Raw genomic sequence first — 27236 nt, 5'->3', positions numbered from 1 at the left:
TCACATTCTCTATATGAAGAGAACTTTGATTGAAGATTAGAGAGTGTTTAGGGCTTGGTCTTCCCAAAGCTTTATTAGAGCACTACTGTCATATAACCAATGTTGTTGGACCACCATCGCCATTATTGGACTACTGCCTCTATACTGCCATAGCTCAACCACTCCTGTTGAACCACCACTCGACCTTCACTATATTTTTAATGCATATTTGTTTGACTTTCCTAATGATAGATCACTTTTGACTAGTCATTCCCTTACTATTCTCTGGTTTCGATTTCCACAAATGGAAAAATGGAAAAAATAGCTTATGAAATATTTTGTTAATGGCAAATTAAAAGATAATTTATAATAAAATATCTTAAGGATGCATAGGTAATTATGTCAATTGTTCAATTTAAAATTCATATAAATCCTTTAATTTCTTTAAATGTTGGACTTTAAAAAATATATCCATAAAATAGAATAATATGTTTAGAAAACTCTAGTGAAATATGTTTGCAAAATAGACATCTAAGAGTCCCAAAAATCACATGCCGACATATGTCTTTTTTTCACAGCCTTAAAATATATAGCAAGTGTTTTTTTTCTTAAGAATATTAAACATAAAGTAAATAAAAACTAAAATAACCAAAAAATAAATAAATCCTAAATATTTAAAGTGATTTCAAAAGGCAATTAGTGGGCCAATTTGATTAAAAAGGGCAAAAAAAATAGGAGGATTGTTTTTGGGCCACTAATGCCTCATCATCTAAGTTGGATGATTTTAATTTCTTAATTTATAGCTATAAACCCATAAGACTATATGTAAATAATGTATATGGAGAAATGTAGTGATGAAGATGTCAACAGATAAAAATCATATTAATTAAGGGAATCTAACATGATAGATGTAATTAACTTAAAATATTAATATAAAAGAGCCTCAATAGATGATTGTTAGGAGGATAATTTAATTTGATCTTTTTCAATAGCCTCTAACCTTCCATTATCATCTTAGACTTCTACTTTTGGAAATTTTATATATAAGAAAATGGGACTTTCATACATATTTTTAAAATAAATATAGTTTTAACACATGCATTAATTATGATCCATATTATATTTAAATGAAATTCAGTGGATGAGAAGTTAGTAAGTAATATTACATTTTTATGATTAAATTGATGTTAAATAAATATCAAACTGAGCATGCAGGTGAAAATATAGAAAAATATGTTCTTGACCTTAGGCTTTAAATATGTGGCAATAGTCATTATTTATAACTAATTCATAAGATATTTATTCTAAAAAAATTATGACATTAATCATTTGATTATATGCAATATATTCATTAAAAATGGAAAATCTAATAGAAAAATATAAAAAGGGACAATTATTTAAAACTAAAAATAAATGCAAATTATATTATTGTATTTATTTTAAAGTTAACACAATACAAAATTTTCATATTAATATCAAAATAAATCTAAAATGTTAAATTTATGTTGATAATTATATCAAAAACTCTTAAATAATTAATCTCCAAAACAATATGACAATTTTAATACACAATTTTCAATAAAAAATCATGATAAGGCCTCTCCTAATAAGATGTCTAATTTTGAGTTGTTTTTTTTTTTTTTTCATTAAAAATACAATGTTTAATTTTTATCCATAGAAGTCGTGGTAGACCAGGCTATGCAAGAATGGAGCCCAGCATCACAATACGAAACCTCAAGCAGGTTGGGCCGTTTATCATGTTGGATGGGCCGTCTATTATGTAGAGGTTTAAGCGATTGATAAAAGGAAAAATAATTGGGCACCAAAGTTTATGTTATGATAAAATTTTAAAAATTTTGAATTTATTTTGAAAATATCTATAATATAAATTATTCATATATTCTACCTATCTTAATGTAGATCTAATGATTTTAATGCTCATCTTGATAATTTTTTGAGTAAACTCATTTCATGACAAAATTCTTTTTGTTTTTTTTATGTAGGATGAATTTGTGTATGAATTATATTTCATCGATTCATTATGATACCGAATAAAAATAATAAAAAGTCGGGTTAAATTTATTCAAGAAAATACATCAAACAAAATAAGATTAAAATAATTGGATTATTTTTTTTTCTTTCTTAAAAGTTTTTATTTCTTTCTACAAAAATAAAAAATTTCATGATTTACTGCATACCAAATATGAAGTAAGCTATTTGCTTTATCATACATTAGGTTTTATGAATTAATTGAAAAAATATTTTTCTTTAATTTAACATAAGAAAAGATTAGAGTTTTGAATTAGGAACAAGTACCAAAATATAAATTTGCATGAAAATTTTTATAATAATGTGTTTTTTTGTCGGAACTTGTTACGCACATAAATTCATTTAGAAATAATATACATAATATTTAAGCATTATAATATTATATGTTAAAGTTACAAAGTCTTTTTTATTTTTATTTTTTTAAGTTATGCATAAAATATGATATATCTCCTATTTATTAAAAAGTTTTATTTGAGAGTTTCAAATATTTTCTTGGTAGGATATGGGATATGTTCGCTGATTTAAGAAAAAAAAATCTTAGAATTAAATATCTATTTTGAAGTCTACATATTATTATCATAGAATCTTTAAAATACAGATCTGACATCCCCCTCAACAATAAATAAACAAATATGACAAAGAGATAAATGGTGATAAAAAATGTAAGAAAATTTTGAATTCATTGAAAATATCTTCATTATATACAAACAACGTGATTATATAAACAATTTATATAACTCTTTCAGAAGGTTAGTAAGAGGATTGATAGTTACATTCATGAAGAGCGCTTCATTTTATCAAACGGTCCATAAATAATTGATCCAACTCTCTCTCTTGACCAATAGGATTTAAATATTTAATTAATTATTAAAAATAAATTGAATAATCATTAATATAAGCCACGTTATGTAATTAATTTCTTAATTAATTCTTACAAGAGGGCCTTCAAATGGAAAGAAAGGATTAATGAAATTTCATAGTGCTTGCAATTGTGATCTTCTAACTTGTTTAAGAGTAATGTTGATGCTCCTATGTATTTTTGCTTCTGCTAAGACAAGTTACGGTCGTAGGAGGGATAATAAACTCTTATTTAGGTTTCATTTAGGACGGTTTTCTTACTCATTTGTAAAACTATTTTTTAGTACAAAAATCTCTTGAAAGTAGGAAAAAAATAATGATCTGTCCAAAATGAAACATAAATGAATCTCATCAAATTATATCAATTTTAGGTGTGCTTATGTTTAGTATTATCCTAACAACACATATTGTAGATTTTTTTTTTTAAATATGATTTTGGATTTCATTAGCGAATGATAAAAAGATCAAGATTGATAAAATTTATGGCTAAGATTTCTATTATTGAGAGAAATAAATATATCAATCTTTGAATGGATATTTTGCTACTGAAAATGGATAGATAACCGTTAGATGTTGTTCTCCTATCATTGGCCGCTAATTTTCTTTAACATTCTGAATAAAAATATCAAAATAGGCATGACGAAGACATGCAATATCAAATGATCTACTCAGGAACATTAAATAATGAACTAAATGCCTAATAGAAACTTAGGATGGCTTTCATCAGTCAATTTACTATTATTTGCTCGTTTTTCCTTGTGTAATCTTGTCATTGTTAGGCCACTACTGCTCATGAGACGTGAAACATTCTTGCCCACACCTATGCCATACCTTTCATGATCGTCTTCTTAAATATAAGAATCTTATCTCCGTCATTCCTTCGAAAACTATATGATAATTATTATCACACAAAAAAATTCTTAATATTCCTATCACTGAATAAAAGTATCTTATCTCCCAGCATCAATGCTCGAGACACATAATTCTCCTTCGAAGAATTCCATCAAAAACTTTTTCAACTTGATACCAATCAACATAATAAGTCCAATTGATGTCACAATTCCAACCGCTGCAATTTCAAAATATTAATTCGTGATCACACCATCAAGGTCAATTTTGCCATCCATAGCCTCTTCAATAATCTTGATAGTCTCAACTATTATTTTAGTGATCATAATTTGGAGTGTCCTCGTCATCAAGCACTCAACCTTTATATAAACCATACATTGGTAACAACCAATTATGTGGGCAATCAAGGTTAGTCTTTTGAGTGTTGCCTCGCTTACTAGAGCATCTTGTAGTACCATTTGACCATTATACCACTAACCATTTATGAGCCTATACCAAATACACATGTTGACAAAATTTCTAGCATATGCTTTTTCATAGTGGAGCATAAACTCTCATTCTTCACTCATTATATAAAGTTTATAATGACATTATGCTCAAATTTGATTTGGGTCTCTTCATTACCCACACTAGTTTTACTTAACTTCTAAATATAGTGTGATAGCTCAAACTCTTAAACTTCAAGATATTATCCGCTTTGACCTAAGAGCCTGACATTTTGTCCTGTTGGTGTAACTTCCCAATAGATCACCCATAATTACTCTGGGATGAGCACACTTAATTGTGGAGTTTCTTACAAAAATTTCAGCCATTATATAAAAAGATACATTGATATTTAAGAGTTTAACTTCTTTTACTTAAGAGGTTTCACAATCTCCACCACTTAAATAATAGATGTCCTTGTCATTATCTTTATCCCAAAATCAACCACTAGGAAAATATGATTCTTGAGGTAGCCCCTCAAATTCAAGTGGTGGCTCCCATTATTTAGCATTTTGTCCCATACATGTTCCAAGAGGTGGCTCCCATGGCGTAGTACTTTGTCTTGTATTGCACTTAGTTTCCATCTTCCAGATAGTGTATTGCTTCAATATCATTTATAACAATCTAAATTCTTAATTATCGAGATATTATATGCTTTGGCCTAAGAGACTCATAAAATTGTAACTTCTAATAAGTCACCTATTTCAGAATTGCTCCGAAATGGGCACACTTAATTGTGAAATTCCTTACAAAAAAATTTAGCTATTACACCAAAAGGCACCTCAATATTTAAGAGTTTCACTTCTTTTACTTAATGGGTTTCATATATAATAACTTCACCTTACATAACATTCTATATATCTCTAATATAAAAAGTTCTTAATCACATCTTTTCACGTGAGTGATTAGAGCAAGTCATAGAAAAGATAAAATCTATAAGTCATTAGTTACATTATTTGATTTTTTTACTATCAAGAACATTCTATCTAAGTGGAACCATTTTTTAGGTTATCCTCGTTCTATAATTCCCAAGCATCTACTTTCCAATAAATATTTGCATTTGTCTAATCCATCATTAACAAATTTTAGTGGAGATTCATGTCAATGTAATATAAGTGTTGTGTCCTAAAACATCTGCGGTGGTAGAGAGATTTAAAGTTTAGCATCTAAGCTTTGTACGATGATCCAACACACATACATATAAGAGAGAGGGGTGCAAGAGTCATAAGAGATACCAAAAATTTTATGTTAAAAATCCTGAAAAGGGGAAAACCCACAGGGTCTGACAGAGTTAAAATGACTATACCAATGTTTATTATTAATTACAAATAAGGCCCTTCCTCAAAGGGAAGGCCTTGGCTCAATGTAAGAAATGTACATCATATAGAGCCCATTATATGTTGGAAGTTGGAAGAATATATTGATATGAGAATTAATATCAGGAGAGTTTTGGCATGTTTGTTTGGCTAGAAGGATCGTAATCAAGCGATGTATGTTGGATGGACCGCAATCGATAGGCAGCAGAGCTTGGAGGGACCGTGGCTGATGGGAAACTGAGGTTGGTGGTCCTACGGTGATCGGCGGATGAGTGGTTATTTGGCTACGATTGGCGACCAGGCGGTGGTCTTGCGGTGGTCGGTAAATTAGTGGTGGTCTGGCGGAAGTCGGCGGCCATGCAATGGTTCAATGACCTAACGATTATCAATCGATAGTCGGGATGAAGTCACGTGATAGTCAAAGGTTGGCGATTGGACAGAGGTTCGAGAGTGGTTTGGTCGGCCTACAGAAGTTCGCTTGTGGTGGTGCGTGGATAGGGCTCTAGATCCTTAAATCTTCAGAGCTCTCTTCAATCTCCAACCAAAGGTTCTAAGCCACTTTTCACATAGGAAAAGGGAGTTTATTTATAGATTTTTTTAGAGTGGCATGCCCTATAAATATGGAGAAGATCCAGGCCAAATTCAAAGTGCTCCATCGGACGACTCATATTAATTCACTTAACTTCCATAATGATATTGGAATTAAGCTATCTAAGGCTCGTTAGATTTGTCTCTTCTAACCTCTCCATTCAACTATAAGCATGTTATATTTGAATATCATTTGATCATCCAATTTATGCTTTAAACCCTTCAAAATGTGCTTTGGTCTCTTGATTTATACCTAATTGAGCTCAGATTGGACCAATTTTAGTGTCATTGGGTTTGCCTCATATAGATGTTCAATTTGATTATAAGTTTGCTGAAATTAGAGTTTGAATGGTTCATAATTTAATTTTGCAAGTTATCAGCTTGAATATGCCCGGCCAAGATTCGTGCTTGATCATGCAATCAATCTCTACCTAGACCATTCCTTGCTCACTATCAACTATGTGGTGTTTAATGTAACTCTATCAAGAGTTGCTCCACTCACCATAATATTCCATGTTATCTCTCATTGACTACAACAACGTTGATCAATTATGTGCCCATAACATAGACATAATTTGTTGTTGGCATTAGCAGTGTTTCCATCACATGGCTTCACAAAGTAGATAATCCCATCATATTATTGCTAACTTGAAAACTTTCTTTTCTCACTCATCATTCATAACCTCTAATGAAACCCTAGTAAGAGATGGTTCAATCTCTCTATTATCTATGTAACAAGTTTCACTTCACTTAACGTCAAAACCCCTTAACTTTCTTTTTTTTAAATAATGTTCTAAAAATTGTCTAAGAAGTTAAAAATAGTAATAATCATCATGAAGCATCTAATCCCCTTCTACAATTTCAAAAATTATGATCAAAAACATCAATGACAATTCAAAAATTCTTATAAAGGTAAAAGGATTGGCAGGCAATCTGCTCAAGTCATAATTGCATTGCTCAATGGATAACGATTTGCCTTTTTTTTTACTTAATTAATATGATAGTTAAACCATGATGTTTCCCATCTCATTAATTTTTTCGTCTTGCTGATTCACGCCTGACTTGGGCTTTCAATTCCTCCACCATCCGCCCAACGTCCTCATAGGAAGACCCGCCCACCTCCATAGCCCGCCACGCCGACGCCGCCAACTCCTTCGCTCGACTTCGAAAACCCTCCGCCTCCTCACCATCACCCATCACTCTCCCCACCGCCACCGCCACCTCATCTGCCGTCGCCGTCGTCGCTCCCTTCCTCACCCTCACCCCCACCCTCAGCACATCCGTAATCAACCTCTCGTTCACAAACTGCTCGTACATCAACGGCCACGCAACCAACGGAACCCCCGCCGATACACCTTCAAGCGTCGAGTTCCACCCGCAATGCGTCACAAAAGCACCCACCGCCACGTGTCCAAGTATCGCCACCTGCGGGGCCCATCCCCTCACCACCCATCCCTTCCCCTCCACCCTCTCCTCAAACCCCTCCGGCAGCCACTCTGACTGTTCTGCCGCCGCCCCTTGCCAGTCCCTAACAGCCCATATAAACCGTTGCCCGCTTTTCTCCAGCCCGATCGCCGTCTCCCGCATCTGCGCACCGTCGAGCTGGCACAGGCTCCCGAAGCAGGCGTAAACCACGGACCGAGCCGGCTGCGCGTCTAGCCATCTCATCAACCGGTCCGTATCCGGGTGTGCCCGGCTCCCACGGTCCGCCTGACCGATTTGATCATCCGCCGCATTAGATAACGACACCGGACCGACGAGCCACGCCCCACGACCCGCCCGGCCGCGGCGGAAAATATCCGCATAAGCCGGTTCCAGTTCGTAAAAAGAATTCACCACCATGCCGAAGCTCTTCTCCTCCGCCTGTTTCATCAAGTGAAGCATCGGTGGGACATTGAAGATTTCGGAAATCTCCGGTTTGGTTAACTCGATGTTGTTTGGGAGATCGTCGAGGATAATTGGAGACGTGTCATCGTCGGAGAAGCGCTCGAGAGGGTTCATGAGGGCGAGGCTCTCGTGGACGCAGATCGGGAAGGCACCATGGCCGCTGAAGACTATGTGTGGGATGCCGAGCTCGACAGCCATATCAGCGGTCCAGATGTGGACGGCGTCGGAGATGAGAAAGTCGGCGCCTTGGCGGCGGAGGAGGTCTTGGAGGGAAGGGCGTAGGGCGGCGATGGCGGTGAAGAGGTGGCTGAAATCGGAGGGCGGGAGGTTAGTGAGATTTTCACGATTGTGCGATTGGAGGAGTTCGGCTGCAGAGGGAGGGAAAGGGAGGAGGATGAGCTCGATTGGGAGGGCGGCGGTGAGAGAGGAGTATGAGTTGGCGCGATCGATGGCGGGGCGGGCGAGGGGCTCGTTGCCAGTGGTGGTGACGATGGTGGCGGAGACGCCGCGGCGGGAGAGTAGCTTGGCGATGTCGATTAGAGGGATCATGTGGCCTGGGCTTAGCAAGGGGAAGAAAAACCCTCGCAGTGGTGGCTGCGGCGATGTTTCTTGGCTGATTGTTGCTTCCATCGCTGCTGCTTAGAGACAGAGGGCAACGAATGATTTAATGGAGTATTTAAATATCACTTACAGGTTGCACAGTATAAGAAGATTTATAAGCGTTGAATTTGTTGTTAGGCTACAGAGAATACCGCGTAAGTATAAGGTCATTTTTACTTTTCTTAATAATTTTAGAATGAATTATTTAAAAAAATTTATTCTCATATATTTCACAATCACTTTGATAGACTCCACATATGTAAAATGTGTACTCTTTTTAATGACTTGATTACTCAAAGTCACACTCCCTCACTAAATCTATTGCTAGTAAAATTATATTATGCATTCAATTTTAAATCCACTCAAATGAATACATTTAAGCTCTAAAGTTGACAGCCATAATTGAAGTTTTTTTTTTAACTCCCTCTTTATCTTTATTAACATGAGAAATATCATTAGCAAAAAGTAAAAAATTTTAAATTCATATTTAATTAAAAATTAGTTTAATTTTGTTGAATCATATAAAATTTAATTTAAAAGTAGATGAGTGTTTAAAATAATATTTTTCTATTATTTAAAACTAAATACAAAATTGAAATAACCCTTTTAATAATCAGTAAAGAAAGCTTCTTTTTAATTTATTTTCTTCTATAAAGAAGAACATAGATTTAATCAAAATTGCACTTATTTTATATATTATATTGCACATATTAGATTTTTTTCATTTGACTTGGCATTTAAATGTTTTAATATTAATTAATAGAACATTTTTTTAATCCAAATCCAAACATTACTGACTCAAACTGAGTTCGAATCTAAGTTCAAATTTTTATTTGAACCAAAATGTTCCAACACTCTCTATTTGGATAAGAGCTCCCCACTTGGCCATCAGCATCTAAAGGAGAAAGGAGTTCATAACGCAACTCATTGTAAGAAGGTGTCAAAGGGATCAACAGTGTGTGAAGGAGTCAAGGAGAGAGGGGTTCGAGTATCCCGCCGCACAAGAGCTCGCAACAAAATCTTAGGCATGTGAAGGAGAAGAGGTTTCACAATGGCCCTTCACTATGTTAAGGTGTCTACTATACCGTCAACTTGTAAAGGAGAGATGGGTTAAAATCTTCCTATTTGTGTGAGTGCTTATTACGCATTCAACAGCTTGTGAAGGATAATTCGTTGGAAGTAGACATTGATGAGATTGGTGTTTCGTGAAATAGATAGCAACTCATAACAAGAGCTCTCTATGAAAAGTTGTCTATGAGAGTTTGTGCATGAATGCAAAGAGGGGTTCACGACAGGATATTACTAAAGGAAGCCATTGATAGAAACATGCTAGCTAGCACAAGTGATTCGAACATTTTGGTTTGATTTCACATTTGAGCTCAAATAAACATATGGTTCGAATCCTCTTTGAGTTTGGGTTCGAATTTGGATTTGAACCACATTTGAATTCGAATTAGTTCTAATTAATTTCAATTTCTTCAACTTCAAAAAATTATTGAGGAACACAATTGGTTCTCTCTTATTGGGGATAATTATACCTATAAGCAACTATCAAATATATTTCTCTAAAAAAAATAAATAAATTGAAATATGCGCATTATTAGTTGTAGAAAGTCAAGATCATCAACTTTTTTTCCCTAAAATTTTCACTTTAAAGATTTATAGGCATTGAGTTTGCTGATTGATTTAGGGTAGAAAAGACCATGCAAATACACATCGTGAAATGTAAGGTAATCATAATATTCATGATAAAATTAAAATTATATATTTTGTTTTAGTAATTTAAGAAATAAGAAAAAGGACTTCCCTGAGAAACGGACCCCCCCGCCCGGAGGGGGAAAAGAGGCACGCCGCCCCGAAACCCTAGCGGAGGAGGAGAGGCAAAGCGTCGCGAATTTTTAATCTAAACCGACTTGAAGAAATTTACTTGTTATACAACAATTTTAATATCAAAATAATATTATATTAATTTATTTATGACAATAAAATTTTTTATTATAATGCAAATGGTAATAATGCTAATTTAATTTGAAAGGATAAATTTGATAATCCATTGTATTACTTATAATTAAAATTAATTTTTTTTTGAATAAAAAAAAGGATATTTCATCCAAAATGGACTGTACATCTAAATCTCTTTTTTTCCTATTATTTTTAAATTGTCATTGTTTTTTATAGTTGGTGTTATTAACTCATGTATTTGGCAAAAAAAAAAACATTATCCCATAATTTGATTTATTTGTCCTTGGAAATTCTTAAAATTCATATTAAGTGGCTTATTAGATAGAAAATTTGAAATTTTAAAAGACCTAAATATCTATTTAGGAAAATTTTTTTATTGATTTGCTTTTTAAATCGTTATAATATATACATCTATTTAGCTATTGTTATATGGTTGCCTTTCAAATTTTTTTATGATGAGAAATTGCAATCTGCAGTGACAAAAAATAATATTTCTCTAGAATAATTTATAATTATTTTTAAAAATCAATTTTAATGCTTCAAACGGAGCCTAAACTAGTTATTAAAGGGAGATTTACCGTCGTTACTCAATTGTATGTATGATATCATATCTTAATATGCAACTCACATTGGTTTGTTGATTGGATTCTTCCTACCAAACTATGTAATGTGCTCGATCTATATGATACATCAAGCCAATGCCTTACCCCACGGAAGGGCACCATTTGTAATCGACTACGAACACTAGTGAAATCATTTTAATTGGGCCCAACCCCATGATTTTTCCTCTTTATAGGATTTTTCATGTAAAAATTTTGGTGTCTCTTATAAATCTCGCATCTCTTCTGTTTATCTATTTATGTGCTAGATCTTCATACAAAGCTATGATACTAAACTACACATCTCTCTACCGCTGCGAATTTTCTAGAACGCAATGCTCATAACTAAAAAATGTATTAATATAATATGATAACATGAGCTATTGCAGGCATTTAAAGGGCCTTGAGGTATAACAGTTGTCGACAAGTGATGAGAGCCGGATGATAGTTGATGGTGAATATAAAAAATATGGAGATAGAACGCGATCGCGGATCATCTTAGCCATTCATCTAATAAGAGGTGAGACTATGCAACCAAAAAAGTGGGCATCACACATCATTACTGATGGACAATGGATGTTGGTATATATCTACTAACAATCAAAGGAAAATGGCAAAAATCAGGAGATAAAGTGCGACCTGCTTAGTTTTTCTCTTAATAAGGATAAATCATTTGGGCATTGATGTCTAATAAATGTTGAATATCAATCATTGAGAAGAATTAAGTGACAATCAAATGGGGAACATCCAAAGTTTGGCAATTGGGGTAGTTGGCTTGGCAGATCACTTGATATGAGGGTAGATCGATTTATCAAAAAAATCTAAGTCGCATTTATTATTCTTTTTCACCTTTGACTTTTTTTCTTTATTTTTATTTCATCTTTGACTCGCTAGCAATCTTTACTATTGATTTGACGAATCCAAAAGCACCACATGGTCAAGTAGTTATGACACAATAGCTACATTATTGATATGCTAACCTATGGTAATAACACTTTTTCATGTCATTCATAATTCTAGGACAGGTGGTATGTGACCATCCTAAGATCTAAATGAAAAATTGAATTTACTTATACTTATAATTAATTAACTCATCCACCGATAACAACAACCTGCAGAGTTACTAGATTTTGTTCAAAATATAAAAGCAGTGTAATCAATTTTAATTTCATCAAAATATAATTACAACAATCCAGCTCAAAATATCTATACATCAAAAATAATAAAATTGGATTACAAAATTATTTGCCTTATACTCAAGCTTAGAGAATCTTCCTCTAGACCTACTTTCCTTCACTGAAGGCTTTCATTTGCTTGAAAATTTTAAAAAATAAAAACTAGCTCAGTTGACTCCCTATCTAATCCCTTACATATAACAATATCATATAAATATTTAAGAGCATTTAATAAAGTAAAACATAAAGACTTGCAAAATAATTAAAGTATAAGTAAATTTTGAATTTATTAAAGTTCCATTATAAACTTAATCTCAAAGCTAGCTTGCACTTATACTTTTATAATCACATTACCACTTTTACAGAAGCCTTTAGATACTATACATAACACTTATTCTCAAATGATCACTTGCATATCACTTTCATTTTTATTTCTCTAATAAATTTCATACAGAGGTTTAGAGTTTATTTATAATATTCCAAAATATTTCATAAATTAAATTCATTAAAATATTATTTTATAAAATGTAAGAATTATAATGCACAAGTCCTGATATCTGCTTATAACTTTACTTCCTCTTATGCCTCTGTTTATCTCACACACCTGCATATAGAAAGTGAAGCTAAAATTCCTCTCACATTTGTATTAGATAGATGAGGCTAGAAGAGTACTTATAGTATTATTTAACCTCTCACACATACTTTCAACAAGTGGAGCCAAAATTCCTCCCACATCTGCATCAAGCATATGAGACCAGAAGAGTACATTTAAGGCTCTTATAACATAACAAAGAGTGCATTTTCCCACCTTTTAGAATAAAATATCTCCAATCCCATGTAATATAGAATGCAAATGAAATTTAATAGTAATTGATACAATATCCAAAAAAGTGCACCATTGCTAGTGGAAACTATATTACTTGTAAAAAAATACTAATTGAACTTTCTCTTTTTAATTTCTAACTTCAAATGAACATTTATATGAATATTTCAAGACTTTTATATAACTACTGCACTTCTCAGAAAGCTGCAATTCAATAATATATTCAAAAATTTATGCAAGAAAAATCAATTGTTGAAAACTTAATTTCATATAACCAAAACGTATAACATATTAAAAATCACACAATAAAAATTTCATAAAATATTAGAAAAAATATATTTTTATTCATATCTTTTTTATAAAGAATGAATTGAAACACAAACATCTAGAATAAATTAAATCTTATGCAATACTTAAAGAATAAATTGAAATACAAAAAATGGAGTAAATTCTTTCGCATTTATTGTTGGAACTTAATGTATGCTCATATTTGTGCCTGTCTTTCCTACATAAGTTTTTGAATAATCCAGGACTTCATCATTAAAATGTTGCAAATAAAGTTTTTCAATATCTATAAAGAACAAATGCTCAATTATAAAAGATCTGATCCCCTTGTGGTGGCAAGATATTTAAATTTAGATTTTGTTGGATACATGAATAGAAAAAAAAATCATATTTGGCTATTTGATCCTTTTTGCTTGGCAGACGATCTCTTGGACGAGTGTGAAGCAGTCAATCATTATTGCATCCTATATGAAAATTGAGTTTGTGACACGCTTTGAATTTTATCATGGATGTAGCAATGACTGACTCCCTCACACTCATCCAATAGATTGCTTGTCTAGCTAAAAAGGAGAAAATAGCTTGATGTGAATTTATTGGTCAATAGTGAGATAATTCATCAAGTTTGATGAAATAGCTTGTTGGGATTCTTGAGAAAAAAAGCTATTCTTGAATGTAGAGGAAGAGAGAGAGGTAGAGAGCTCACTATTCTATGAGAAGAAAACATAACAAAAAATTTATTTCTCTGCCTTCGGAGAGTTATCCTCTATTACAATCTCTAGTAATTATTTATAGACACTAATGATAATACAAGGCTTTTTAAAAAAAAAAGAAAAGAAAGTACACCTATAACTAACACGGAATTAGACCAAATACTAACATAACTAACTCAAAAATTATTGACCATCTTCCTCCCCCATTAAATATTATTATTTTTCCAATTTTCTAAAATTATTTGCTCAAATTTCAAAGAAGATCATCATAAATTAATATATATTACTAACAAATTAATATTTGTTGAAAATCATCATGTTCAAAAAAATTAAATTTCATTTTCTAGAATTTTTTTTTCATGTATTTAAAAATCCTTACAAATCTTGCCAAGATATTATCTTAATATGAATTATATATTTACATTATTCAAAAGCATATATATATATATATATTTTTGTCGTATGTACTATTCGAACTTTACTTATTTTAATATTAATTTTACTTTAAATTACTTAATATAAAAAATTTATGCATATTATTAATCTGTAAGTAAATTCAATAAAATTTAAATAAATTCATCGTATATAATTATGGCTGACAATATATATATATATATATATATATATATATATGTTGCGTCATGAAGTATTCACGGCGGTAGAGAAATATAATGTTTAGCGTCTTAGCGTTGTACGAAGATCCATCACACAAGCAGATAAAAAGAGATTGTGTAGCATTTACTAGAGACACTAAGATTTTTACGTGAAAAATCCCTAAAAAGGGGGGAAAAATCATGGGGCCTAGCTTAGTTTGAATGAATCAACTAGTATTGCAGTTGATTACAAATGAAACCCTTCCTTGGGGGAGGCCTTGGCTTGATATACATCATATGGAGTACATTATATGGTAGGAATACAAAGAATCATTGTTGACGTGTTCGTTTGGTCAGAAGGACCATAGTCTGGTGATGAAGGTCAGAAGAACCATAGTCGGCGGACAACGGAGGTCATAAAGACCGTTGTATGGCGATGGAGGTCAGAAAGACTATAGTCGGTGGGCGACGTAAGTCAGAAGGACCGTTGTCTAACGACGAAGATTAGAAGGACGACGTCATGTAGAAGTCCAGCTGTGGATAGAAATCCCACATTGGATAGTCATCCGACGAAAATCAAACAACGGGGTAGAAGTCCGGTGTCAGGTAGAAATTTGGCGACGAGCGGAGGTCCGTCGTTGGGTAGAAGTCCGAATTCAGTCGGCGGCTGGGGAGAACTCCAATGTTAGATGGTATTCGGACAAAACTCCGGCGTCACTTGAAGATCAAACAAAGTTCCGCCATCACTTGGAAGTCGGGCGGAATTTCGGCATCACTTGGAAGTCGGGCAGAATTCCGGCTTCGTTCGGAAGTCAAGCAGAATTCCGGCGGTGGTCGGAAGTCAGGCAGAATTTCGGCGTTGGTCGAGCAGTTTCTTCCCTCCTATCCTTCTCCTCTTCTTCTTCTTGCTTCTTCTCTTATTGCTTAGACCACTTTTCAAGAGAAATGATGGGTATATTTATAGATTTATGAAGTAGCATGGCCAGTAAATAGGTGAGAGATTAGGGGTAAATTGGGAGTGGTTGGATGGACTGTCGATATTGAATCCCTTGATCGTGTATCTTTCGTCAAACATTTGAAGGTCTTAATGATGATGAAATTCAGCGATCTTGGGCTCGTTGGATTTGTCTAGTCGAGTCGCTCGATTCTACCATAAGCACGTTATGTTTAGAAACCTTTTGATAACCCAAATTGTGGTTCAAACTTTACAGCAGCGCTTCAGGTCCTTGATTTGGACTCATTTGGGCTCAAATTTAGCTTAATTTGGTGTTGTTGGGCTCGTATTTCCGAGATGATCAATTTGACAGTAAGTTTGCTAAAATCGGAGTTCAGATGATCCCAAATTTAATTTTTGAAGTTTCTAACTTGATTTTTTTCTCGAGATTGGTGTCCGATCAAGATAATTTTTTGATGACTTATCAATATTATTTTAATATTAAATTTACTTTAAATTACATAATATAAAAAATATATGCATATTATTAATTTGTAAATAAGTTTAATAAAATTTAAATAAATTCATCCTATATAATTATGGCTGACAATTTATTTCGTATTTCAGTTTCGCACCGTGGCTTCCACTTACCCCCTACAAAAGTAAGCAAGTAGCTCTACTTTTTATTGCAAATGGGAAGGTGGGTAGATCAGACTGAATTCCCGTGTGTGTGTGTGAGAGAGAGAGAGAGAGAGAGAGAGAGCGCGCGCGCGCGAGAAGCTGTAAAGCATTGTAACTTGTCTTGTCTCGCTTGGTTTCTGCCCTCCCTTGGAAAGGAAAGAGGTGCAGACAAAAATGAGCCTTTATTTCTCCCTATTCATTGTCTGCTGACTCTGCGTCTCTTCCCTCTTCTTCAGCTGCTACACAAAGCTTCTTGTACGTCTCTCTATCTCCTTCCATTTGTTCTTCGCAGGCGCTGTATTCACTTATAGTTTGTCTTCTACACTGTTTTCAGTTTTGTCTTCTTAATTCGCCCTTTGGTGGTTCAGCAAAACTTTGACTTTTGCTTTCTCTCTTCGTTATCCTCTACCCTCTTCTTGTGCTACTGAAATCAGGTAAATATATCTCATCGTCTCCATTTGTCCTCCGCAGCATGTATTCTCTCATGTTTTGTCTTCAATTTTGTCCGTTTTTTTGGCCTTTGGGGTCCTCTACAGTGCTTTGCGTAATGAATTTTGGCATGTGCGAGATAAAATATATTTCTTTAACAGCAAAACAACAATTACCAGGCTTTGAACTTTAATCTAGATCTGGAGGTGGAAAATTGCAAACTTATTATTATTATTATTATTTTCTGTTGTATTAATGTGGTTTACTTTTTCTTACCCTAATTTGTCTTGGCTTATTTGATGGGGAAATACTTTCTACCATCGCCCAGATTTTCATGTGGGTAAGCTAATTATTGCGAGGGTTAATAGCTTTTGTAGATTGAAATCGTCAAAATTACTTCTTTTTAATGGTGATAATTTAATCTGCAATCGAATCTATATATAAGTATTGAACTGTAATTTCATCAATGTATCGGTGACAATTTACTGAGGGTGATGAAACGGTTTCTGTTCACATTAAAAATAATCCTAATACAGTAATACAGGATCTTTCTGTTTAAACTTTGACAATTCTAAGCAGCCGTTACTTTTCAGATATTTTTGTAACGGAAACTTCATGGGAGTTCTTCCCTATATTTCCTAGTGTTGACTGTTGATGACTTGAAGCGGAAAATAAATTTCGACGCTTGCAGAAAATGTTTGTACCAGATAGGACTCACTGGAGACGACTTAAAATTATGCATGATCCTGCATATCTAAGACACGAATAAAACCTTTATTTCAATAAGCTGTCAAGTACAGGGATAGGGTAAAAAAAGAGGGAAAGTAAGAACTCCAACAAGAAAGAGAGAAAGAAGGTGTAGAGTTGAGCCGGGTAACTTGAAGAACTATTTGGACTTCTTGTAGGCAAAACCACCAGGGTGGGTGCTACTCTGGTAGAGCTTGGAATGGAACTTTTCTTCTAGTTTGGAATTCAAGGAGCTTAGGATTGGTCTCTTTTCCCCCCTCCAGGCATTTGGTGCATCAAGTTTGGTATGAATGTCCAATTCGATCACCTTAGGTGGCGAGCTTAGCTGAACCACCACATGTCCTGCCTTAGATTGTAACCATCTTGTAGAGGACATGAATGCATACCAACAAAAATGATGCAGGTATGCTGTGGAAGAATGGAGAAGGAAAACAAAAGGAAAACAAAGTCTCAAACCCAAACGATATATGTATTATGTGTTCCTTTAGAATGTCCACAAAACCATATATATCCAAGCAGCTAACAAGAGGACTAACTGTGCCTATGCAGAAAAGGCTTTAGCGGCCAAAATGGAAGGCATGTACTATAAAACTAAAAGAGGTAAATAAGGATAGTGATAGCTAACAGAATGTCAGTAGCATAAAATGCTCAATGTAGTGTAATATAACTATGATGCACCGCATCACAAAAGAGTGTGCAATAACCATCAGGTTGAGGTCTTGCAAATGTAGTGCAGAGTCAACTAGATAAGAGACAATTTGGTATCCAATACATCTCCATCTCATGGACTCAAACCGTGCAAATTTTTTACACTAGCACTAAATTTGCCTAATTATTGAACACTTTGATCATATGAGGCCAACTACATTGTGGGTTACTAACTTTTTGTGGAAGTTGGGAGGGGATCACTATTATGAACTGGAGCAATGATTTAGGAGAAAATCATGAGGGAGTGAGGTTGAATGGAGAATGTTGTGATGGCATCAAACTTTGATGTTGTTATGATATTGGGTGTTGTGAAACTCTTATTGCCATAGAGAAATGAAAATGTGAATGTTTGGAGAATAGGTTATTGAGTGCAGACAATTGATTTGAGAATGTGAAGAAGAAAAAAGAAATTTAAATTTTTATGTTTTGTATAAATAAAATTTGAAATACAAGAATTATATTTGAAAGAGTTTTTCATAAAATTTTTAAGATGCGCGTGTTTGACATGTTTGATCAATTTATTTTTAATATTTTTTAATCAAACACATCTTTGGTTTATTCGACACGTGTCGGAGGCTTGTTGAACGCATGTTGTGTATCGATGTATTATATTATAGACACCTCAAGTTAACTTCATGTAAAGATAATGATCCTTTAATTCTTGATGATTTGACATCAGATGATGAATAGGTGGTTAACCATGATGAAAATGAAATGAAAAGTGTTGGTATACCAGATGATAATGAAAATATTGATATTTAGGTTATTAATGAAGTACAAATTAATGGAAGTTTGCAAAGATATACCAAATGCAAACAAGGTTAAACATCAAATACCTTGAAAGGTTGGTGAAGTATATTCATTATGAAATATATAATAAATTGTTATTTAATTATTCCTTATTTTGAGTCTACTTATTATAATAATCTTATTACAGGAAATAAAAAAGTTATAGTGTTGGATGAAGAAGTATATTAATGGGATGATTCACATGAGAGTGATGGGGAGGATGATAGAGTTATTAGATGTCACGATGGTTCTTTAAGCGATGCTGCTGGTGCTGATGATAATGATGATGTTGATTTTTAGGGCATGGCATAAAAAACTTAACTTAGTGCTTTGAATGAAATAGGCTCCAAAGAAAATAAAGTGCAAAAGTCTAAAATGCCTCTTGGGGATACAAAAGCAACTACTACCCGCAGGGGTAAAATGGGAAACTACGAGAATAAAAACATAATACTAAAGCTGAAGGTACAAGTAAAATCAATAATAACGGCTAGCAATCATGGTCGTCGATCTCCGTGGTCGTCTCTGATAGACGCGCCGAAATCTCCTATCGATGACCTCATCACTACATCTATCCTATATTACTAGTTTTTATATTTTATGAACTCGGAACTTCTATTCGCTACTTCAAGTGATTTATTATTATGCGTCTTTTATGAATTAAGGTTGTGTTTTTATGAACTTTGTTTGTTTTTTATTTTTTATAATTTTGTGACTTCTTTTTGTTTTTAATTCAAAACTTACACCTCTATTCAATTTGAAGCCTATGTTTTGATTTACTTGAGGAAATCACCTCGATTCCTAACATTGATGAGGATATCAGTAGGAGATTCCGGAATGTTTATCACCGGAAGCATAGGAGATTGACGGCTACAATTAGGAGCCTGTATTTTTTTATTTATTTCATGTATTAGCTTATTTTATTTCATGTTGGACGATTGTACCATTGCTTATGTTTTGTTTTGAGTTGTAGCCCTGCGGGCATTTCAGTCACTTCTTTTCTTTTCTCTTTGAGGCCTATATATATGGCCCTTAGTCTTGTATTAGGGTTAATGGTTGATTAATAAAAATATTTCTGGTTTTCTTCTTGAGAGCTTGTGAATTCTTAAGTGGTGAAGTCCCAAGGTGTGGGAAAAAGCAACACCCACCAGTCATCGGAAGTGTCCCTGGCTCGTGGTTCGACTCCTCCCCTTGCTTCCAACCCCGGCCATCTCTTCTCCTTGCTTTACACCGCCGGCCACCCTTTTCCCCACCAAGCCGCCGGCCCAATCCCGGTCCATCCTCCCCCTGCCCACCGGCCCTTAACCTCCCTACTTCTCTCTTAGCCGCCGGTCACACCTCCTTGGCCCTCTTGATGATGATTTCAATCATCATTATTATATGCCTAAATTAGCCTAAATGATTTGGGAAAGATTTTAATTCAAATTTGAATTTCAAATGCTTTCCTAAATTAACCAAGCTAAATTAGGAAAGTTCCTAAAATTAAGTCTAATTTAATTTTAGATTAGATTTGTTTTCTTTAACCTTTTCCTAAATTGGATTAAGGAATTATGAAATTTTAATTTCCCTCACAATTCCCCCTCTTCCCCCCATATATGCCACCGACCCCTTAACCTCTCCCCTCTCTTTCTACTTACATTATCCCTCCTCTGAAATTGAGATTCAAATTTTAAAATTTAAAACCCCTTTCCTATTTAACTAAATATGAAATTAATTTCAGAATTTTGTTGGTTGGCCACATCCCAAACCCTAACCCTAACCTTGCAAAACCGACCCCTCCCCTCCCTTGGCCGCCCCTCTCTCCTTCTTCCTCCCTCTTGGATTTTCTTCTTTCATGAGTTATACTCCAAGAGAAGAAGAAGAAGACAATCATCCCTACCAACTTTCTTGCTAGTGCATGGCCGGTCCCGAGCTTGACCAGGGATTCGTCTACGACCTGCAAGGTTTAGTGGATATTCTTCAATTCCCTTTCTTCGACCTCAATTTAGAAGTTAATGACTCCATCGAGAATTACATCAATTGCATTTTGTTCACCTTTGTACCGTCTATCGAAGAAGATCTACCTTCCGGACATTGGCGAATCACCGGACATCTACCTGTGTCCCCCCCTCCAGCTAACTTTCCGTGGATAAAGACCCTAGGCGTCCTATCACTTGTGGTGGCATTGGTAGGCTTGTTGAGATTCTCTTTCCGCTAAAGCCTTCCAAAGAGCGTAAGTGAGGGAAACTCAAGGTGACTTTTCTAAATGTTAAGCGATGGATTTAAAGTTAACAACATTTAAGTTTATGTTGATGATTGAAATTGTTTTAAGTTCTTGAGATTCTATTGTGTAACCAATTGCCATACAATATTGATATTCCTAAATTCCTAAAATCACATCTGCTAAAACATTAGCTTATTGTTACTACGCTTAATTCAAGTTTTTATAAATTTCTAACTTAATTCCTAATTTTTTTCACATCTGACATTTATTTGAAGTTTTGCTTCCATCTCAATCATATAAACTAAAATAATTTCAATATGTTTTCCATTTTTTGGTATTATATTTGTTAAGTTGAGTTGTTTGTTTGATCTTAGTTCAGAAAACAAGCACCATGTTTCGTAGAAAGCAACACTCTCATACCGAAGAGAATGATGGCACGCACCAAGAAGCAAAGGTACATGATTGAACTATGGCCATTTTTTAGTTTGTACAATATGCGTCCTTGAATAACTGACCATTCTCTTGATTCCTGAGTTGGCAAACTTTATAATGGTTTTAAGAACGGATTTGATATTGAACCTAAAGTAGGAAAACTTCAAAGTTCAATGGGGATTTGACCTGAGTTTGAATTATAATAGCATAAAAAAAAGTAATAATAATTTAGATGATATAATGGTTCAATTAATGCCAAAATTAAAAAAAAAAAGGAAAATTTAAAGGTTTAGACTGAAAAGATGCAAAATTAATTGTAAAATTTTATTTGTAAAACAACTAGGGTACTCGCCCCTTCTTTCTTTTTACTATCGAATCTATGATATTATATTTTTTTTGTCAATATAAGCATCTGTTAGCATTTCATAATTATTTTTGTGCTAAGGATTGTTTAAAAAAAAAAAAATCCTTAAAGGCATAACCAGTGCTGCATGGAGTTCTTGACAATGTAGGTTCTGGGGATATGTTGATTTATGAAGGTTTACTGTTATGGTTATATAAAGGTTGTTTTTGTCACTCTAAATTGAGAACTCTAGCTTGTGCTAAAGTCAAATTAACCCCTACTTGAGGCCTGCCTTTGATAAAATGGAATGATGAACATAAATAACATGATGAATGGTTTCATAATTTCTATAGAGAACGGATTGGCTTGCAAATGTGAGAGTTTCACAATAATATTTATCACCCATATTAGCATAATAAAAGAAACATTTATGAAACCATTTTACTTTGATGATGATTCTGTTGATTATACTGCTATTTCAATTTCTTTAAATTATCTTGAGGGTATTTAATATTACTGAGTGCTACAAAATTTATGATGGTAGAGTGTGAGTTTAATAGCTTACCTTTGTGTAAAGATCTAGCATGCGTTGATAGAAGCTAATTGATCGGAGTTTTTTTTTCTAAGAAAACCAAGTAGGGGAAAAACTATTAAGACCTGACTCAATTGCAGTAATCTATAATATAATTCTAGTTATAAGAATTCGTTCTTCTCCTTGCTGTTCAAAGCTGCTTTTGTGTCAACTGCTGTGTAGGTAGATATCGGTAACAGACCTTTAGGAATTCTTATTTAACCGATCACTCATTTAAAGTTCATACTGGTTGTCAGCATGTATACTAAAGTGCATACCTTGCTTTTATTTATTGATATTGCTTTAACAATTTAATGCATTGATCAAGAATTGCTAAATGCAGAAATTTACAACTTCTAGTCTAAATTAGGTAGAATGCTGTGTTATGGAATCATATTTCTTGTCTTGTCTCTAGAGATAGATTTATAGAATGCTAATGCATTTCAGTGAAAAAAGTTTCCTATTTACTGTATTGATCTCATGCCTCTGTAGATACATTTATCCATCTTATCCTTTTGATGACACAGATTAATGAGTTAAAATCTGCAATTGGCCCCATATCTGGAAGAAGCAAACAGTTCTGCTCTGATGCATGCTTCAGAAGATATTTGGTAGCTCGCAGCTGGAATGTTGACAAATCAAAGAAAATGCTCGAAGATACTCTCAAGTGGAGATCAGTATATAGGCCCGAAGAAATTCGCTGGGTAATTTCTATTGTCCAATTCTTTGATTAACACAAAAAGTTTTGTACTTTTTCCAATACTAATCGCCATTTTTATTTAAATGTTATAGCAAGAAGTTGCTATGGAAGGCGAAACTGGGAAGGTATATAGAGCAACTTTTCAGGACAAGGATGGCAGAACTGTTCTTGTGCTGAGGCCTGGAAAACAGGTGAAACTTCTCTTTTTCATGAAAGACATTCCATGTATGGATGACTAAAGGGGAAAATAATGTTAACTTTGTTTTTGGTAGAACACCTCGTCACATGATAATCAACTCCGTCATCTGATTTATCTCTTAGAGAATGCAATTCTCAATTTACCTGAGGGTCAAGAGCAGATGGTGTGGCTCATAGATTTTGGAGGATGGTCTTTAAGCAATTCAGTCCCAATAAAGATGGCACGAGAAACAGCGCATGTCTTGCAAAATCACTATCCTGAGAGGCTTGCTGTTGCTTTTCTTTATAATCCTCCGAGGATATTTGAAACTTTTTGGAAGGTAAATAATTTTCTATCTTTATGGTTATCATTATGGTTAGCATTCGTGTCTGTTGGGTTGCTTATACAAGTAATACCCGTTAGTGGTGAGCTGAGGAAATGTGCCAAATGGCCCAAATCATTTCTTTTGGCTTCCAGCCAGTGTAGGGAAATAACTTCATAAAGGTTGCAATTTTCCCCATTTGGACTTTATCATAGTCTGAAGTTACTTTCAAAATGGGAAGAGCATCTCTTTTACTTGCAAGCAACCAAACAGGCATTAAGATGATTTATTCATCACGTATTGTCTCATATCTAATTTGAGTCACCTATTCTTAAATTCTATTGTTGGAGATGAGATGATTGAGTAAACACCATAATGTGAAACAAGCAAGAAAGTAAAAGCAGCGGATAAATAAAGGATGCTAGGATTTAACGTGGAAAAATCCAAACATGAAAAAATCCAAAATAGGGAAAAAAACTACGGAGCCACACTACACAAAAAAATCCACTATGAAAATTGGGATAAATAAAAACAAATCTATCTTCTCTCTCACTCTCTCATTGCTTCTCTTCTCACATGCACCGTTCTCACGCTTGCCTTAATTGAAAATACGAGAGAGCCAAGTTATAAACCCCCATGAAAGCAACCCTTGAGAAAAACGAGAAAAATAACTGTTTAGTCCGTCTCATAGCGCTGCGGAGCCAGTTTGGGGCGCTACGGCGCCAAGTATCTTTTTGAAAATGTTGCAGCACTCTAAACACTCAACGTTGCAGCGCTCAGTCTTTGTCTTGACCGCTGCGGCGCCATATCTAGGTCGTTGCGACGCTTTGGTCTCTATTGTTCAGTGCTGGGGCACTTAGGAACACAGTGTTGGGGGGCTCGGGTACGCAGCCTCAGGGCGTTGTATGAAAAAAAAACCTCGAGTGCAGAGCACCTGAACCCAAGCAGGAGGTGAGGTCCGAGACAATAGAATAACCAAATTGATCAATAACAGATTCCACACATCACAATCTCCCACTTAGCGTTCATTGTTTAATGACCATTCCTCATAATTTAGTGAAATTACACTATGCACATCATGCATCAATGGCACGATTGCCCATGAGATAAAATGGGCGTACAACAACAAAGTAGAGAGGGCAAAAGTGGGAGTTTGGCTTCATGCCCAAAAGCTTATCTTTGAAATTCCATGATGTATTACTTGCACACCTAGTTTCCACTTTTAAAAGTGATATAAACTCTACTGTTGAAACCCAACTCATTTTAGGATCTTTCCAAACAAGAGCTGCTACTAAGGGCTTTCAATTAAGAGTTTTAGGTTGCATATAAGAAACTGATTTATCAAATGCACTAATACGAACCACAAACCACCACTTAAACGAAAGACCTAGAGATTTCAAATCAAATTTAGTTTGCCTGCAATTAGAACACAACATGCAAGCTAATGAATTCAAGATTTGTGTACATAAATCATGATTTTACTAGTTTTCATGCTGTGTTGTAATTGTAAGCAAACTAAATTTGAAATATCTAAGTCTTTCATTTACATTTCTTTCATAGAGCATGCCATTAGTTATTGCAGCTTGTTCATCGTACTTGCATTCTCTCCTACTGTTACTGTACAGGTGGTCAAATACTTCTTGGACCCAACAACTTTCCAGAAGGTGAAATTTGTGTACCCAAAGAACAAAGAAAGCTTAGAGATAATGCAGAAGCACTTTGATGAGAATATCCTTCCAAAGGAATTTGGAGGGAGGAGCGACGCTCACTATGACTATGAGGAGTTCTCCACATTAATGGCTAAGGATGACCTGAAATCCATTAAAGCTTGGGGAGCATCAGATGACAAGTCTTCAACACTGGTGGTAGAAACTGAAACCTCGCAGGCTACAGCTGCAAGTTCGCCTTCCACACGTTAAGATCTCTCTGCTTTCTGAATTACTTCTGAATTTTTATAACATGAAATGTTTGGGGCATTTTCATGCATGCCACTGAATTTTTATTTATTTATATATTTAATATACCAAGTTTTATATATTTAATGTGAGTAGCTTTAAACTCCCTTTTCTTCATTGTATTTTATTAAGAGGTAAATTTTTTATTTAAATATAATAAAATTCATAATATTTAAAGAATTCTGATCAGTTAGATTCAGACATTCACTCTGCCCAAAATATATATTTTTTTTATTGTGTCATTTTATGATTTATCTTTAAAGTACAGGCTGGTAAAATAAAACTGGGAAACAATCTGGGTAGGGGCGTAAAAGAGGAGTTTAGCTCGAGTCATTTCTGAGTTGAATTTGAGTTTGATTAATTGATTGAGTTCGTTCAAATTTTATTTTATGAATTCAAGCAAGTTCATGAGTTGAGTCATTTGTCATGAAAGAGAAAAAATGATTATAATTTAAGTAATTATTATAATAAAATGATAAAAAGAATGAGAAACAATGATAAAGATAATAAAGAATTACTTAATAGAGAAAATTGTGATATAATTTTAAAATAATTTTAACAATCTTGTATTTAAAATTTTGAATTCTAATATATTTTAAGTATATTTTAATGAAAGAGAAAAATGATTATAATTTAAGTTGGAAAAAAAAAACAAGGCCATTTTTTTAAAACGAGTAGATATTAAGTTAGATTTAGGAAAAGCAACACGAATGAGAAATAATTTGGAAAGGAGCAGATACATCGGAAGAGCTAGCGCATTCTAGAATGCGCTCTACATCCTGGCGCATTTAAGAATGCGCCATGTGCTTTGGCGCATTGCCTAAATGCGCCCTAATATATGGCGTATTCTGCATGTAATGTTAAGTAATGGCGTGGAATCTGAAGGATATAAAAGAGTATTTGATTGTTTCTTATAGTGAACAGGAGTGGAATCTGTCATTAAAGTAAACAGAAATGCTACAGTTAGGAAAATGACATTTGTCCATTCCGTTGTAGATGTTTCATTCACTCATATTTACTATTTAAACATCATAGTTTTGCTGGCAAATAAAATAATTTTATAGGTGAGGATTGAAGTCATGGCATTTGATTGTTATATGAGAAGAACTGAAGACATGCTATCGAAATTTCTTCCAAAATTCCATTGTTGCATTCCTTCAAAATCTGATAAAATATGCAATGCGCTCGTAAAAATAGATAAAATTTCCCAAAACCTTCTGATGCCCAGATCATAGAGCACATCTAGTCCAACATATAAAGAAGACGGGGCTAAGAAGAAAGGTAAAGGTCCGCAGAAGCCATCATTTTAAATTAGCTTTTTTCTTTCATTTCACTAAAAAAAAAACTGCAACATAAAATTTTATTATTTTTTTATTTTCATGGATTATGTTCATCTCAAAATAATCCAATGATTTTAACATCTATTCATATCAAATTTGAGGATATTCTGCGAAAATTCTTCTATTAATTAATCCTTATACACCAATTTCT

General features: G+C 34.0%; 2 protein-coding genes across 3 annotated transcripts; one reads left to right on the top strand and one right to left on the bottom strand.

The window, feature by feature from the left end:
• Positions 1–6927: 6927 nt before the first annotated feature.
• LOC110093536 (scopoletin glucosyltransferase) lies at positions 6928–8812 on the bottom strand. The gene has a single exon (XM_020818450.2). It carries the CDS (start codon positions 8637–8639, stop codon positions 7152–7154), a length of 1488 nt encoding a protein of 495 aa, XP_020674109.1. The 5' UTR covers positions 8640–8812; the 3' UTR covers positions 6928–7151.
• A 7569-nt stretch (positions 8813–16381) lies between these two features.
• LOC110093538 (phosphatidylinositol transfer protein 3) lies at positions 16382–25832 on the top strand. 2 transcript variants are annotated; one of them, XM_020818452.2, is made up of 7 exons: positions 16382–16626; positions 16706–16805; positions 21619–21698; positions 23118–23294; positions 23383–23481; positions 23563–23808; positions 25416–25832. In XM_020818452.2, exons 3-7 carry the CDS (start codon positions 21636–21638, stop codon positions 25707–25709), a joined length of 879 nt encoding a protein of 292 aa, XP_020674111.1. In that variant the 5' UTR covers positions 16382–16626; positions 16706–16805; positions 21619–21635; the 3' UTR covers positions 25710–25832. The 2 variants fall into 2 exon arrangements, with proteins under 2 accessions (XP_020674111.1, XP_020674112.1); XM_020818453.2 differs by having other exon boundaries at positions 16383–16626; positions 21624–21698.
• The last annotated feature ends 1404 nt before the right edge of the window (positions 25833–27236 follow it).

The sequence above is a fragment of the Dendrobium catenatum genome, unplaced genomic scaffold, assembly GCF_001605985.2.
Source record: "Dendrobium catenatum unplaced genomic scaffold, ASM160598v2 fragScaff_scaffold_450, whole genome shotgun sequence".
Taxonomy (NCBI): domain Eukaryota; kingdom Viridiplantae; phylum Streptophyta; class Magnoliopsida; order Asparagales; family Orchidaceae; genus Dendrobium; species Dendrobium catenatum.
This window is presented reverse-complemented; position numbering and strand designations above follow the sequence as displayed.

What these genes read in the sequence shown, in the direction of transcription:
- LOC110093538 (XM_020818452.2), top strand. Translation starts at nt 21,636, where the DNA reads ATGTTTCGTAGAAAGCAACACTCTCATACCGAAGAGAATGATGGCACG. An exon ending in TGCTGAGGCCTGGAAAACAG is followed by an intron (nt 23,482 to 23,562) that starts GTGAAACTTCTC and finishes TGTTTTTGGTAG; the next exon opens with AACACCTCGTCACATGATAA. An exon ending in TATTTGAAACTTTTTGGAAG is followed by an intron (nt 23,809 to 25,415) that starts GTAAATAATTTT and finishes GTTACTGTACAG; the next exon opens with GTGGTCAAATACTTCTTGGA.
- LOC110093536 (XM_020818450.2), bottom strand. Translation starts at nt 8,639, where the DNA reads ATGGAAGCAACAATCAGCCAAGAAACATCGCCGCAGCCACCACTGCGA.